Genomic DNA, 16,457 nt, shown 5'->3' with positions numbered 1-16,457 from the left:
TGGTTAAATATCTCACAACCTTTTTTACCCCCACGCAAGAGCCACTAGAGGTGCACTTCAGCGGCGCAAACTATTCCCAAAACTTCATTTCCCGACATTCAAATTAGTGTGGCTACTGCGCATGCGCAAACAAGCAGGCTGCTCAACTTCTCTACCGCGCGCTGTGTTCGCCATAACTGGTCCCGAGGATAGCTACGGTTAGGGCTCGCGGAGGTAAGCTGTTAGATTTAAAATATCCCGTACCGGCTGATACGGTGTGTGCTGGATCATCACTCAAATAAATATCATTTACTCAGAATCCATGCGGACACGTTACTGGGGGGAAGAGTTATCCTGTCCGGTATGGCGGGTTGCCGTGAGACAGCTAGCATGTAGGACACGCCTATGCTGTGCGACGGTAGTGTTAATGGGCCGCGCCGGTGCCTGCAGATGAAAGTCCGGCAGGCAGCTCGAGTGACTGAGTATTTTTAGAAAGGAACGTGATTTGAGCTCCATGTCCCTATAGAGCGAACGCCACCTCGGTCTACATGTGTGTGCGAGCTGTTATGTTTGCACTATTGACGGCTAGCGAGGTTAGTGCGAGCCCAATGAATCAACAGTCGCCTAGCTACATGGCTAGCTAACGTTATAGCTAGCTGCACAGCGTGCTCGTGTCATAACTTAGCTCGACTAGTTAGTTGAGATGGTACTTTTAAGTTTTACAGCCTTCGTTCCGAAATCAAAGATTTTTTTTACTAACTCACTCAACTCTACCTGGTTTGTACCACATCTCTGATTTTGCTAGAGTTAGAATCTGGGCCATTATTTTATCCCGCTAATCTTAGCAGGCTAGCTGGTCTCAAAGCATGGGAAGGCGAGCTGAATCACCTCACCAGTTTTTTTTCTTACAGTTGAACTTTGCTTGTTTACCCCGGCCTGTTTAGATATCTTTAATGAATGTACTTGCTCAGGGCTTGTGTGTTTTTCCCGCTCGCTGAAACAGAACCTGCTCCCGCAGTCATGCCGCCAAAATGATGAGGCAGTTTTACATTAAACCGGTTCAACTAACGTCCCGTGACCTCATTCAGGGAAAAGTTTTAGACGTCGTTAGGAGACAAATCACCCATTTTGGAAACTATGAAGGTGGGCATGTGGCGCTCCACCTAAACACACGGGCGTGTAATGCCTGAGCAGGGTGTGTGTCAGTTTGTTATGAAGAAATAATGGTTAGTAAAACCTTATTAAATCACTACTGCTCTTCATATAGGAGCTGCGAAAAAGCCCTGGTGTTCAGTTCTGACCTGATGATCTGAGAGTAACATCATGAGTGTTCAATTATTCATAGCAAAGAAGGAAGCAAAAAAGTTAGTCACATTCCTTCTATATTTACACACACACACACACACACACACACACTTGCTTCTGGGAGGATCCCAAACATGTGAAGATCTTATGTGCATCTGTCCCTGTGAAGTTCATATTACCAAAACAAATGAATATAGAGTAAATGTATATTGGAAGGCAACAACAAAAAAAGGACTCCAGTTCATACATGATAATAATGGCACAATTATGATAAAGAAAATGAGGAACTCTCATTTAAAATCCCTGTTCAGAAGTTTGCATACCTTTTATTTCTTAATATTGTGTTTAGCCTCCTTTGATATGAATGATGGCATGCAGTCTTTTGTAATTCGTGCATGAGGTCCTTAATTCTCTCAGGTGGTATCGCTGCCCATTCTTCTTAGCAAAATGCCTCCAGTTCCTGTAAATATTTTGATTGTCTTGCATGAACTGCACATTTCCGATCTCCCTAAAGTGTTTCAATGATAATGAGGTGAGGAGACTGTGATGGCCGCTCTAGAACCTTCATGTTTTTCTGCCATAGCCATCGGGGGTCAACTTGCCCAACGTTTTGGATCACTGTCATATTGGAACATCCAAAAGTCTGTCCCATGCCCAGCTTTCGTGCTGTAAAATGCAAATTGGCTGCCAGTATTTTTTGATGACATACTGCATTCATCCTAGCAGTTTTGATTAACTTCCCTGTGCCACTGGAGCTCACACAGACCCAAAACCTAAGAGATCCACCACCATGCTGTACAGTGAGGCTGGTGTACTTTTCACTATACGTCCTGTTGACTCCTCTCCAAACATATAGTTTATGGTTGTGACTTCAAAGTTCAATTTTGTTTTTATCACTCTAAATGACTTGAACATGGAGGTCATTTGTGATTAACTGTCTCCTTATTGTGCTCCTTGAAACACCACCATCACTTTTTCTCCAGAGCAGCCTGTATTTCTCTTAAAGCTGTTTGTTGGTTTTTCTTTGCATCCTGAAAAATTTTAGCAGTAGTGTCAAATCTTTTTTGATCTACCTGACCGTGGCTTAGTATGAACAGAATATTTTTTTTACATTTTTATTAGAGTTTAAACAGAACTGACTGTCATTTTAAAGTGTTGAGATCCTTTTATATTCTTTGCATGATCTATAAAAGTTAACTACCTTATTACACAAGTCCACTGGCAGTTCTTTTGTCTTCCCCATGGTGCCGTATCCAGCCAAGTCAGTGTATCACCTCATATGCTAACAAACTTACTGACTATTTATGCCCAGACACTAATTACAATTACAATTCACAGGTGTGGAAACTTCTCACTAATAGTTATTTAAACATGGGTGTCAACCTGTGTGGCCAAAAATGTATCTACTTTCGATCAAGGTTGTTTGAGTGAATGACATTTATCACCAGGTTTTGAAAAGAAGTCAAACAACTATGTGATTAATAACTTTGCGTGACCACTATTCTTAAATAAGAAAAAAATAAATGGCAATGTTTTTTTTTCACCATTTCCTTCAGGGGATGCAAACCTTAGTGCACAACTGTGTGTGTGTGAGAGAGAAAGAGAGAGAGAAGAGCCATGATTTTGGTATCGTGCTCATAATGGCTTGAGCATTTTCCCCCTTTTCTTTGCTGCCAGCTTTCCTAACAGCTGCTAATCAAAAGCAAGTGCATGCTTCCTCAGAGACATGTAAAGTCCAAAAAGCACCACCTCTTTCTAAACTGCTGGTTATAATACATCACAATGCGAAAACATTAACTGCCTTCTCCACATGTGAACTTGGGACACCATTACAGTAGATAGTATAGCATTGCTTTGATGGAGAATGTTGTGCCATTCAGCATGGCTGAACTTACTTTCTCAATAGTGGCCACTGATGTTATTTCAACTGGCAAAAAATATATTGAAATCTAACATGTAACTCAGACAACCATCATAGCTTGCGTCATTTAATTTCTAACTTTAATGTTGATGTTGCAGATAAATATGCATTGCAATGCTGTGCAGCATCTGGCTAAGGTAGTCGCAGTGAAATTTCTAAATACATGATATATTTATTAATGAAATGGAGGTAATACCTCCATTTCATGTAATGGTAATAGGAATTTAGGTGTGTGGATGTTGTGCAAGCAGCTTTAATGTACAGTCTCTTTTTTGGCGAATGCAATCTCTCTCTAATGTAATTGTAAATTGTACAAAATGTCAAATGTGATTTCTGTGTCTGTTAGTAATTATGAAAAGATTTATCGTGGGTGAAAGTTAATTAATCGTTATGATGGCCAGATCGCGTCCTCAGCTGATGTTTGTAGTGTTGCAGGATTCAGTAACGAGTTCTTTCACTGATAACGAAGGCGTGTGTAATTTGAATGTGCATTTCTAAAGAGGCTGTTTTTTTTTTTTTTTTTTTTTCTCCAGGCAAAACATATTCGGTAGCAAGTTGCTTTTGTATGGAACTACTAAATGCCTATATCCTGGATGTTTTTTTTTCCAGCTCCCAGCACGCTTTATTTAACTAATCAGCTAATTAAGAGCTTTTTCTTAATTTGAAGTGGGTGTGGTACAGCAGGGAAAACACTTAAATATGCAGGGCAGGTGGTGAGTGTGACTGTACAGATGCTGACAATCACATCACTCTAAACATTGTGGTCAGAGGATTCGGTAGCATTATTAAGATAAAGATCAAAGATAAAGAAACTTTATTGTCATTGTAGTGATGCAAGGAAATTTGTTTGGTAGCTCTCAGAGGCCAGCAGCAATAAGAAATGTAAGAATGAACACAAGATAATTGCACCAAACTATAATAAATATAACAATATATACAATGGAATGTATGTGAAGTGGGACCTGGATCTTGGGGGAGTCGGTAAAGTGCAAACATGATTGTCCGAGATAAAAAAAAATATTGCGCAAGTTATACTAATCACCAGTAATGAGTTATCCTTCCTATGCTAATTCAGGTGTTAGTGCTAACAGTACTTATCACTACACTGCACTGCAGTAGCATTCGACAAAGATTTTATGCCATACTTGATATGCCATACTTAATAGTAAAAAATGTAAATGCATACTGATGGTTGTTATAATCCTAAAATTAAAAAAAATGTGGTCTATGTTGTCGATTAATTGACATTACTGAGCGTTCAAATTCAGATTTCAGATTTCAAATTCAAATTTTATTTGTCACATACACAGTCATACACAGTACGGTATGCAGTGAAATGCTTAATTCAATTTATTGACGATGTCTAAAAAAGTAACTGAAATACTACTGTGGTGGCTGTTTATAATGTCTAAGCAGCAAGCAAACCTTCAACATTTTAGCAACTTTTGGCTTAATTCCAGCCTCTAAAAGTCAAGCAGCCCTCCAAGATATTATGCAAATTCCTTCCCCCTCTTATTGCAACTCATTTTCAGTTCGGCATAATAAACCAGTTTTTAAGTGACACTTAAAAGTAATTATTATGAATTGCAGCTGCAGTATATCGTCTCAAAGAAAATAAAATACGAACAAAAAAGACTGCTTGTGACTGATCAGGGGAAATTTTTATTCTTTTTGGATGTTTGGATATTTATTTTAATTAAAGTTTGTGCAAGAATGCTATAGCAAAAGAGATGTCACAAATCACATGTCATAATACCACCTGTTAATGCATGTCATAATCTGACCTGTTGATTTTTTTGGTTTATCCACCAGTGCCTGTAGCTGGGTGAATCAGGATGGGAGACAAGCCGATTTGGGAACAAATAGGATCCAGCTTTGTTCAACATTACTATCAACTGTTTGACACTGACAGAACTCAGCTCGGATCAATATATGTAAGTACTGCTGTGTACAGAAGCTCGTATTAATAGTTCCTCATGTTTCTAGCAGAACTTTTAATGCCACCTTGTTCGGGAATTTCTTGTAATATTTAAGGTCCCGAAAGACATAACCGAACTTGGCTTTTTCTGCTTATTTTATGTATGTATAAAGCGTCAGGTATACTGTGCTTTTATGTAGGCTGGGAAATGTGCCATCAGCCTTGTTCCTTTAGCATAGATTTTACACCAGATGCCCACTTTGAATCAACCCTCCCATTTATTCTGGCTTGGGAAGGGCATTGCATGCAGTGACTGGGAAGTTTGGGGCGGAGTTCGAATCCGAATCCTCAGATCCTTAAATCAACAACCTAGGGCCTTAGCTGCCTGAGCCTTAATACATATTTAAATATTCATATGCACACAATATATCTGCGTATACAGGAAGTACTCCTAGGTCCTGTAGTTTTTTTTGCCAAGGAGTGTTGCTGCTTCTGACTCATGGAAATCACGAGAACACAAAATTGTCCATGAACAAAGTAGTCTTAACATCATGTCAACCATACACAAGAGGAGTAAACATGCATTCATACTGAGTTTAAAAAGTTGAAACTTTAACAGTTGCGCATAGGAATAATCTTCATGATATAAAGTCACTGTGGTCAAAAAGAAATTTCTTGTGTGCTTTAGGTTAAACGTGCATTACAAAAAAAAAAACAGTGAGCCAAACACCTACTGTAGAACTGTCATTTACAATGTCAACACCCATATTTTATGTATGTGCTGAAATATTGGTATATATACGGTAATGCTGGCGCGTTCCAACCCTAGCAAAGTAGACTGTGAGGGAACAGTTCATATAGATAATACTTTGAACTTTTGAGAGCAGTAGACCTTACCATTAAATGTTAACTTTATTTTCATTGTGATGAAGGTCCGACATTACAGTGATACAAGAGTCATTCAGGACAGACTGGGTCTTATGATTGAATAGAACACAGTTATGAAAGTAAAAAAAAAAAATCCTTTATTTCTCTGTATAATCCCCTGCTACACTAATGCACTAATCCCAGCATTACACTAGTGCTTGGATACCATAAATTTAGAAAGATTTCTCAGTGTGCTGGAGCCATGATTGAACTGTCTGTTTCACTCCTGAAAGAACTCATTTAATTAGCGACAAATTAATTAATCAATTAGTGAGTTTCAGTAATGTGCAAGTGGTGTTTGTGAACAGTGTTGGTGGTCAATACTTTTTAAAGTAACTAATTACATTACAAAATTACTGTCATTAAAAAATAATGTTACATTACAGCATTACCTTTAGAGCATTAGAGTACTTTTCTATTGCAGCAAATGGAAGTTCCTTTGTGATTCCTCATACATGTTTTAGTCAAGACCTTTATAATTATTCAAATTCTACCACCATTCAGCGAAGTGTAGCCCATAATCTGTTAACTACTAACAGAAGGAATAACAGACACGGTGCCCCATCTACAGTCTTTTATTTTGCATAAAGGAGTGTGTATAAGTGGGTGGTGTTTGTAGGACATCCGAGGTTTCACTGTATTGTCCAAATAACTAATGACATATTTGAAAATATAACTAAATAACTGAATACCTACCTTAAATGACTGACTTAAGGCGTTCGATTACTCGTTACCTCAAAAGGTTATCTAAGCACTTTAACTCTAATATACAGTGTGTATATTTGCAAACAATAACACAAAAAAACATGCTGGTTGAATAAAAATAACTTTAAGTCAGGGGTATAAATAATTTCTTGACTTTATTTATGTGCATCAAGCCCCTGTTTGATTTAAATGCTGTGTTATGCTCTGTGCATTTTGGGATAAATGAAAAATGTATGCAAAATAAGCCATAATGTTTGTTAGAACACTTGCAGATATTTCCCCCCAAAATTGTTTAACTGTAGTATTGAAAATTGTCAGTTTCTGTTCCTTGTTTTCCTCTTTGCTGCAGAGCTTGTGACATGTCACACTAGTCTGTCAGCTCATTTACCTGACCACGTTCTCTTTTACAGATTGATGCGTCATGCCTAACGTGGGAAGGACAGCAATTCCAGGGAAAAGCGGCGATAGTCGAGAAACTGTCTGTAAGGCTTTGCTTAGTTGATTTACACTATTATTGTCTGGACATTTGTGGGATCTTTAATATTTAATATGGCTTACTTCACTTTTCGCTTAAAGTTTGGACACAGGCAAATCGAGTTCCCTGTCCTGTTGTAATATGTTAGCTTTCAATGCACAGAGCTGTTGGTGTACACATGGAGCTTTAAACAGATGAAAGCATGATTAAGGCAGTATTAATGCTGCGGTGATACAGACAGGTTTTGGACAGTTTTCATAATTTTGCCTTTGTGCACCATCACAATGGATGTTACATAAAGTAATCAAAATGTTTCAAAAAGAAAAAGACGTTCTCCTCTAATTCAAAAGGTTTAACATAAATATTAAATTATGAGAGATTTCAGACACTTTTTTTACAAAGTCCATCTTTTTCACTGACTCAAAAGTAATTAGACAACTGACTGCTAAAACCAAGATGGATTACAAGATGTACCAGAATGATGGGAATTGAAGCGTATTGTGGAAAGAAAGAAAGCATGGCCCAATAGTCCAGAAGCAAAGCCCGTTGAACATTGTGGAGGCAGTGTTGCCAGTGGAATTGTACACCGCTTCATTACTGATGTGACTACTGACAATTAATAGAGCTATAAGTTCCCTTCGGGTCAAGTCACATCCTGCAAAACTGATAGGCTAGTGCTTCACAGTACACAATTATTGACTAGTGGGGAAAAAAATATAAAATTGTTACCTTCCTAATATTTATGGACCCGACCGTGTCTTATTGCCTTTTTTAAAAAAAAAAAATATGCAGTGAATTTTGCATAGATTTAGGAAAATGTGGTCTTTGCCCTGAAGATACAAATGCATATGAAACGAATCTTTCTGCCTTTACAGAGCCTGCCCTTCACAAAAATAGCCCACAGCATAACAGCACAAGATCACCAGCCCACTCCTGACAGCTGCATAATGAGTATGGTAGTAGGACAACTAAAAGTAAGTATTTAAGTGGCCTTGTGTATTTTGCCTTCTCCTTAACTGACATGGAATTTAATTTAGTGTTACTTTGGTGGGCGGATTGGGACCGTACCATGTTTTACAGGGAGGAAAATAAAAAGAATGGCAGATAACACATGCAGGTGCACATGTCATTTGTAGAGGTATTATTTCAAAGCTGTAGTGGGTGTGTTCGCGTGTGTGTTCGTGTGTGTCAGGCCGATGAAGACCAGGTGCTGGGCTTCCAACAGACCTTTCTACTGAAACATTACAGCAATGCCTGGGTTTGCACCAACGAGGTCTTCAGGCTTGCTCTACACAACCTATGATCTCACATGCGCTCTGTGGTCACATGGCCTTCCTTCCCTCTCTGACTGTGTGTAAGGACGAGTGCTCTGCTTGCCTTGGTTCAGATAATGCTCAGTGCTACTGTTACTAAAATACTGTCCTGGGCTGTATTTATACCCATGTGGTGGCCAGAAATCATTACTTAATATTTATAAGTAACAAACTGCTATGTTTTGTTAAACAGTATTTTTCCCTAAACGCATGACAGTGGTTAAATAACAATCTGTATAACTTTGGAAACTTTTTTTTGGAAGTGCAAATAAATCAACAGGTGGGGAAAAAAAATTATATTCTTCAAACTCTATAACAGTTGTTTAAGTAAAATAATAATTATACATGAATAGTATCATTGTATATGTTCATGAAATAAAAATAGTTATTGAATTATTTTATAAGTGATTAGTGATTAAACTACAAATACAAAAAAGGAGAGCAGTTTCAGTCTAGATGAGTAAACTTTTTTTGATAAGTCTTTTTTTTATTGGAAATATAAACAACTTACATATACATACATTGTACACTATTTTTTTCGAACCTTACCCCTCTCCCCACCTCACAAAACAACAACAACAAAAAAGCTAAACTAAAAAAAAAAAGCCAATCAGACGAAAAAGGAAATAAATAAATAAATTACACATCAAACAGAAAAGAAAGCAAAGGAAGTATCAGAAACAAAGACTAAAAAATAAATCTTTTATTACAGATCTGCATCTATATTTTCATAATGGCTTATAAATGGTTGCCAGGCATCATAAAATTCCTGAGTCGATTCCTTTATAGAATAGCAAATCTTTTCTAGATGAAGAAAAGATTCGCAAAAAAAAAAGACCTCTTTAATCCAGTAAGTACCCACTGCTGGCGACGACTCCTTTCACTTAAACAGGATCAGTCTCCTAGCAAGAAAGGAGCTATTGGCCTTGGCGTCATTCAAGCGGGCACCACTTGAGTCAACACCAAAAAGTGCAATAAGTGGGGATGGGTCTAATGGTATTTGGCATACTTTTGACAAGGTATCAAAAATAAAACTCCAAAAATTGTATAGCTTTGGGCATGTCCAGAACACATGTAATAGCGTAGCTGGTTCCTGCTTACATCGGTCACATGTGGGATCAAAGTCCTCTCTAATCCTTGCTCATTTTACCTTGGACCAGTGAAGCCGGTGAACAATTTTAAACTGATTGACTGTATGTTTGAGGCAAACTGATGATGAGTAAATTCTATGTATTATCTTTTGCCACAGTTTATCTGAAATTTGTTCTTTTATATAATTTTCCCATTTGCCTTTAAGTATATCTAATGTGGCTAAGTTACTTGTGTTTAATATCTTGTATACAGCACTAATCATCTGTTTGGCATCTGGTTTACAGCTATAAACAGAATCTAAAAGGGATGGAAAGGGAGACAAAGGGAAAAGGTCAGAATTACAGAAAATGAAATTCCTCAGCTGTAGATATCTATAAAAATGTGTCCAGAGAATGTTAAACTTTTGTACAAGTTGTTCAAATGAGCCAAAGATATTGTCAATGTAAAGATCGTATAATGACACAATACCACATTTAACCATACCCCAAAAGCATTATCCGTGTAAGACGGAGCAAACATAGTGTCTATTTAATGGTGCTATCAAGGATAGATCAGTAAGCTTAAAATGACGCCGAAACTGATTCCAAATTTTAACCAGTGGGTTTGAGGTAAAAGAAGATGTGGGTTGCTTTTGTGGCAATTTAGCACATAATAATGATGAAAGAGATATTGATCCCATGGATGTTTCCTCTATAGCTACCCAGATGGAAGGGTTGACTGCATACTGTGCCCAGAATAACATTGCCCTTACATTTGCAGCCCAGTAATAATAAAGAAAATTTGGAAGTGCCATTCCTCCTGATTCACGGGGCCTCTGTAGGATACTTTGTTTAATACGTGTTTAAAAAAAAAAAAAAAAAATTATTCCAGATAAAAGTAAAAATCTGACTACTTAGGTTATTGAAAAAAGATTTTGTTAAAAAGATTAGAAGACACTGAAATAGGTAAAGGAATTTTGGGAACAGATTAATTTTAATTGTGTTTATTCTTCCGCCCAAAGAGAGAGGTAGCAAGTCCCATCTTTCAGGGTCTAATTTCGTTTTGGAAAGTAGAACCTAATAATTGTCCTTGTACAGATCTGCATGGTTATGTGTTACCCAAACTTCTAAATCTTAGATTTTTCTGGGATTAATCTTAAAGGGGGTTGAATCAGGAAACTGTGTTATATTGTTTTTAATTGGCATCATTTCACTTTTTTGTAGATTAACCTTGTAGCCAGATATTTCACCAAAGTCTTTCAGTAAATCCACACTGGTCTATAGTCACATCATTTTCCCCTTTCCCCAACCTTTGGGGAGCAGCTGACGTCTGTCACTCTGTGATTGGTAACCATGTGGTAGGAGATGCCCTATGCAAAAAAAAAGTACTGTAGGATTTTCATTTAAAATATTCAAATAAGTCTCAACTGTGTGTCAGGTTTGTTAGTTGGACAGTTGAAGTAGAGTTAAGACAACACAAATTATGCGCATTAGGATGGAAGATCTACTAAAATGTAATGACAAGGAATGTGCCTTACCGGGTGTTTGAACTGTTTGAGGCCCTGGTTTACTGAAAAAAATTAAAGGATTAGTTTATAGGATCGTTTGGTGTGGAAGTCTACCTATAGCACTGAAACAAAAGTTGCTTTAGAGCTTTTCACCCGTTAGGGTCATAAAAATTCCATCATAATCTATTATTGCACTCTTTTTTTTATTTTATTTTATTTTTTTTACTTTTTTAAATGTAAGACATTTTAATAGCATTTAAATTTTCATGTATTGATTTTCCTAATATGCAGAACAAGCTTATAAATCATGCATAATGGCACAGAAAGATGAGATGAACAGACACTGATCAATTTTCATGTCACAAAGCACATGAGTGATTTTATTTATTATTTTTCTTCCTATTTTCTTTTTTTTTCCTATCCCCTTTCAGCGACAGTGGAGGCCACTAAAATACTGCAGCGTAATTTCTTAATGGACAAATATAAACGATGCAATTTTACAAAATTAGACAATTTCAGTTAAAATATGAGCAATCATTTACAAAAAAAACGACAATATTGAAAACAATTTGACCTGTAGAGATTTCCTGAAATGTGTCGGGCAAGCCTGATTAAAAGTTCCCATCTCTAATTTGTAAATTCTTATTATTTGTAATATTTTTAGGTCCACATGACCTGTTTGTTGCAACATATTTTTTATAGTTTCATAGTTTTCAGCATCAAACTCTAAAAAGTGACTAATGACTTCCGAACATATAACTACTAACTGCCTGCCATAGGCCACTGCATGTTATGGTGTTTTGTAATATGTGTCCTGTACAGTAGGTTGGACAGTCACACCGGGGGTATCATGCCAGTGACTTGCCCTTGGCTCTGCCTTCTATATTTGTAAATATAAACATTTGGTTTCCAATCTGCAAAGATTTATGTTGCTTAACTGTACATAAAGTAAATGTATTAGGTTTTTCCAAGTGAGTATGTATGTTTAATATAGGGTATAACTGTAGTTCTGAATATTTTATTATTTTTTTTGTACTGGTAATCTTGGACAGGTAAACACCCGGTCAGACAAGGTCAACCACAGGTTAAAGCTGTCTAAATGTCTGGCAAAAACTTTACTAATTTGCTGCTGTAGCGTAAACTTGAACCTTCCTTCTTGTCAGCATGGGCTTGGGTGCTCACTTATGCATGATCAAACCAATCCAGGTAGATTGCTCTACAGATTGGTCACGGTTAGGTTTTGTGAGAACATTTATGAGATAAGAATTTAGCAAGACACTCTGAATTTGTGATGAATTTGTCATCTACTACATAATGTCCCATTAGTGGTGCAGTGTAGCCTAGTAGTGTATTAGATAAAGCCAGTCATTCATGAGGTCATGCATGTGAGATAAAAAAAAATAGGTAACTTAATATACACACTTGCCACCAACTGATCAATAGTGTGAATTACTTAAGTAATTTACTACAGTAGATTACTCTTAGTCTTGTTATCCATCAAAATGATGAACCAGTTAGAGGAAAAAAAAAAAAATTTTGGACAATTTTTTTTTTTTTTTTCTGTCAGTAACATTGAAAATAAAAAAATATTTCGTTAGTATAACTCCAGCACTGTTATGTGCAAATGTAAATGGGGTTGAAAACTCATGCAGATGGTCAGACAGGACAACAATTATTTTTGTAAAAAAAAATTTACAACTGTGTATACTTTAATGAGCATTCATGAACATTTTCTGTACAATAAAGGTCACACTTTGTAATATTTTGCTGAGCTGCATTCAGCTTTGAGTAATGTTGTGGTGGCGATTTCATGTTTTAAATGATTCCTCATGCTCCTAGAACCCCCTCTTTCACAATTTGAATCTGATGAATCTTATTGTCCTGCGCCATCAGGGATTAAAAAACCCATTGACGTGATAATCTGGTCATTCAGTACATTCAAGTAGTCCAAAGACTTCATTTTATTGCCACATAACTTCGCTGAGCCTAAACCACACTCATCGCTCTGGATAAGGGTCAGTCTGGACTTATCAGACCACACGACCCAATTTCAGTCATTTCAACAATCTTCTTAGTTATTTTCTGACATTCATTGATCAGGCAGTGCATTTTTTCATTCACACTTGTGTAATAAATCATTAATTGCATATATGTGTACTGACAGATTTAAGTGAATATGCAGTTACAGTAGCACAGGAGTTACAGCGTCATTAATCTACTGAGCTTTCCCAGCTGTTCATTTTGCTGATGCCAAAATGTGTTGTATTTCAACATGTAGTCGTGGTTTTTTTGGTTGCAACTAAATAGTTAGCAACTAATGGTTTACATGGTCTTTTTTTTACTATACAGTTGCAGAGTCAGTGCCTCACTGCCTCAGCTTTTTTTTTTTATTGTCGTCCCAATTTAATGTTAAAAACTGGCACAAATTACAATTTTAATAACAACTAAAAACTTGACGTGTACTGTTGTGGGTAAAACTTAAACAAATCGTGGTGTTACCATGCTGAGGAACATGTAGGTGAGTTCCGTATCCTCTAATGGTTTAGTCATTTACTGACAAGGTTTTTATGAATACCAATAATTGTGATTTTAGCGGGCTTGCTCACTTCTGACAGCTCCTAATTTAAGTAATGGACTAGTTAAGTTGTATGTACACCTTACAGGAGAACTTTTGTATACCTCAATACATGTTCTTTATGTGCAAGAGAACTACATTCAGTATTTTCTCTCAGAAAAGTTCCTTCTTCAATAGTGACCAAATCTGGATAATAGTTAAGTACATAAATACCTTGGAAAGTGAAATGTTTTGTAAAGGAGATACATTTTCAAAGCAATAGACTCTTTAATGAATACCATAAAATCAATTTACCTTAATTTCGTCCCACTAATAGCTTACCCATAGGTTCTAACCATGTAGGTTCTTCTGGCAGTGGATGGGGTCAGTATGGGTACCCTGTCCTGTCTACAGCTATGCAGCCCCATACACAGAAAGCTGCAATACAGTGTTATAACACCTTTCAATCTGAAGCAGCATTAACTTTTTCAGCAATTTGTGCAACATTGGCTAACCCTCACTCCACACTTCACTGGTTGTTCTTTCTGTTTTGAAGATGTTCTGATCCACTTGTCCAGCCATTACAGTTTGGCCCTTGTCAAAGTCGAACGGATCTTTTCACTAGTCCATTTTTCTGGTTTCTAAAACATCAACTTTACGAACTGTTCAATTGTTGCCTAATATATTCCTGTCCTTAGGTGCCCTTGTAATTACATTCTCAATGTTATTCACTTCAGCTGATGGTTTTAATGTCATGGCTGGGTTGTGGGTGGCCGGGGCGGGGAGGGGTTCATGGTGGTTTTCTGCACACCACTGTTTTAAAGAACAATTATTTACGTCGGTTTGTAATAGTCTGAAATTATCCTTTGCACACTCGCAACAAAACCTTTGTGCCTGCAGAACTGCTCTTTACTGATTGTTCCCTCCCATGGCATTTTGTATAAACTTCTGTCTGTTGTGTGTGAATCACAAGATAAGTAGTTTCTGAAATGCCACACATTCACTGTCTGTTTATTCGCTATTTTAATGTATGAATACAGACGTTTGACCAGTATCTGATTTTTTTTGCATTGTGCTGATGACACGTGGTTGGCTGATTGAATAATTGCATGAATAAGCTGGGATACAGGTGTTCCTAATGACATTTGAGTGTGTTTAAAGTATTGAGATATGCATTTCTTTATGTCTCTGCTATGCTTATGATCTTTTATGACATTCTGGTGTGTGATATTTTAATGCATATACTTGAAAATAAATACAGTGCAGTGGTGTGTCTTAATTTTGGTTGAGATATTGTTGCGGGAAAAAATAGTCTGTTCTGTTCTCATAACTAATCCTCTTGCTCTGTATGTCTTTGTAGGCAGATGATGATCCCATCATGGGGTTCCATCAGAGCTTCATCCTGAAGAACATTAATGATGCGTGGGTATGCACCAACGACATGTTCCGCCTAGCAATTCACAACTTTGGCTAAAAAGCATCACAGCTGTCGGGGGAAATGGGGGAAGGTGGAGAAAGGGCACATCATGTGCCCCTAGTTACGCCCGAACCCTTCATCCATCTTTGAGATTCAGCACCGGATTCCAAGAAGTCAAATCACAGATAACACACAGGCACACGGTAGCGCCTCTGCTTCAGAAATGAGAAGTGTTTCTTTGCTGAAAACCCACAGATTCATCAAAGCGACCCCTTTCCCCTCTGCTGATGTGCATGATGGCAAGCTCAAATATCAGAGGCCACTGACCTGAAAAAAAGACATAACATAACCTCTGCCAGTTACTACTATTTACATTTTAGTTCCTGAGTTTGACTATGAATTTACTGTCTTAACTGCCTTTCTTTGCTTTAGTACTTATTGTGTTCTCTGCTTGCTTTTAGAGTTTGCTTCTTGGCACTTCTGTTGTTGTTCTTTTTTTCCCCTTTTGAACATTGGAGCGTCCATTCATTGTGATGTCAGGTTGCTCTAGCTATCCAAAGAAACGTCAAACACTCCCCAGATCCCCCACCCCTTCAGACCAGTGTGCTTCTCACCTTCTGCCCACTGCTCTCTGTGACAATTACCAAGCCACAAGACACAATAAAACCTTTGACTTTTTCTTAACCATGGCATCATCTTGTTTTCTCCCACTGTCTGGTCATACATCTGTCTTTTTGCCTATATAAACAGTTTGTAAATGCAACTGGAAATGATTTAATATGAAGAAAAAAAATATTAGCAGAATAGGCAGGTTATCTATTTTATATTGGTATTTCGAATGTAGTAATGATTTATCTGTTGTGTGTTTTCAAGCGATACAGGTTAAAAAGGTCTGTATTGGGAATACTCACAACATAGTAAAACTTGACTTTTCAGTAATGATAATGATCAAAGAAGAGGAGATGATTGGGGAGCTCTAATGGTCTTTGGCCATGTAAGATAGTTATTTGAAGAGTTCAGTCTCCTAGACGATTTTCCTCTGAAGGTAGAAGTGATTCTATTTTTGCAGGCATTAAGAAGTAACTACATAGATCAGGTTTGTGCTTAAGTACTAATACATTTTAAGCTTAAATATCACTGTGACTTCATCCGACTACTCTCATGTGCACCAGCTTGCCCGTAGGCCTTATTGTCAAATAATATTACTAGGATTAATTCTAACAACTTTTTGAAAGTTGCAGGTTGTGTTTGACAGCGAAGGGAGGCTTGAGGAAAAACTGCAAAATGTTTACACAACCACAGAAGTGGTTTAAATGAAACTGCTACTATTGCCACGACTGACTTTGATTTAACTGATTTCACAAA

The 16,457-nt window shown here is 37.2% G+C and overlaps 1 protein-coding gene across 2 annotated transcripts; it reads left to right on the top strand.

Moving 5' to 3' along the window:
• The first annotated feature begins 122 nt into the window (after positions 1-122).
• nutf2 (nuclear transport factor 2) lies at positions 123-15,776 on the top strand. Of its 2 annotated transcripts, none has more exons than XM_053500267.1 (5): positions 123-213; positions 5,018-5,139; positions 7,166-7,237; positions 8,106-8,204; positions 15,036-15,776. In XM_053500267.1, the coding sequence occupies exons 2-5, from the start codon at positions 5,041-5,043 to the stop codon at positions 15,147-15,149; spliced, it is 384 nt and encodes a 127-aa protein (XP_053356242.1). In that variant the 5' UTR covers positions 123-213; positions 5,018-5,040; the 3' UTR covers positions 15,150-15,776. The 2 variants fall into 2 exon arrangements, with proteins under 2 accessions (XP_053356242.1, XP_053356243.1); XM_053500268.1 differs by lacking the exon at positions 15,036-15,776 and adding an exon at positions 8,423-8,594.
• Positions 15,777-16,457: the final 681 nt, after the last annotated feature.

The sequence above is a fragment of the Clarias gariepinus genome, chromosome 7, assembly GCF_024256425.1.
Source record: "Clarias gariepinus isolate MV-2021 ecotype Netherlands chromosome 7, CGAR_prim_01v2, whole genome shotgun sequence".
In the NCBI taxonomy this organism is placed as follows: domain Eukaryota; kingdom Metazoa; phylum Chordata; class Actinopteri; order Siluriformes; family Clariidae; genus Clarias; species Clarias gariepinus.
This window is presented reverse-complemented; position numbering and strand designations above follow the sequence as displayed.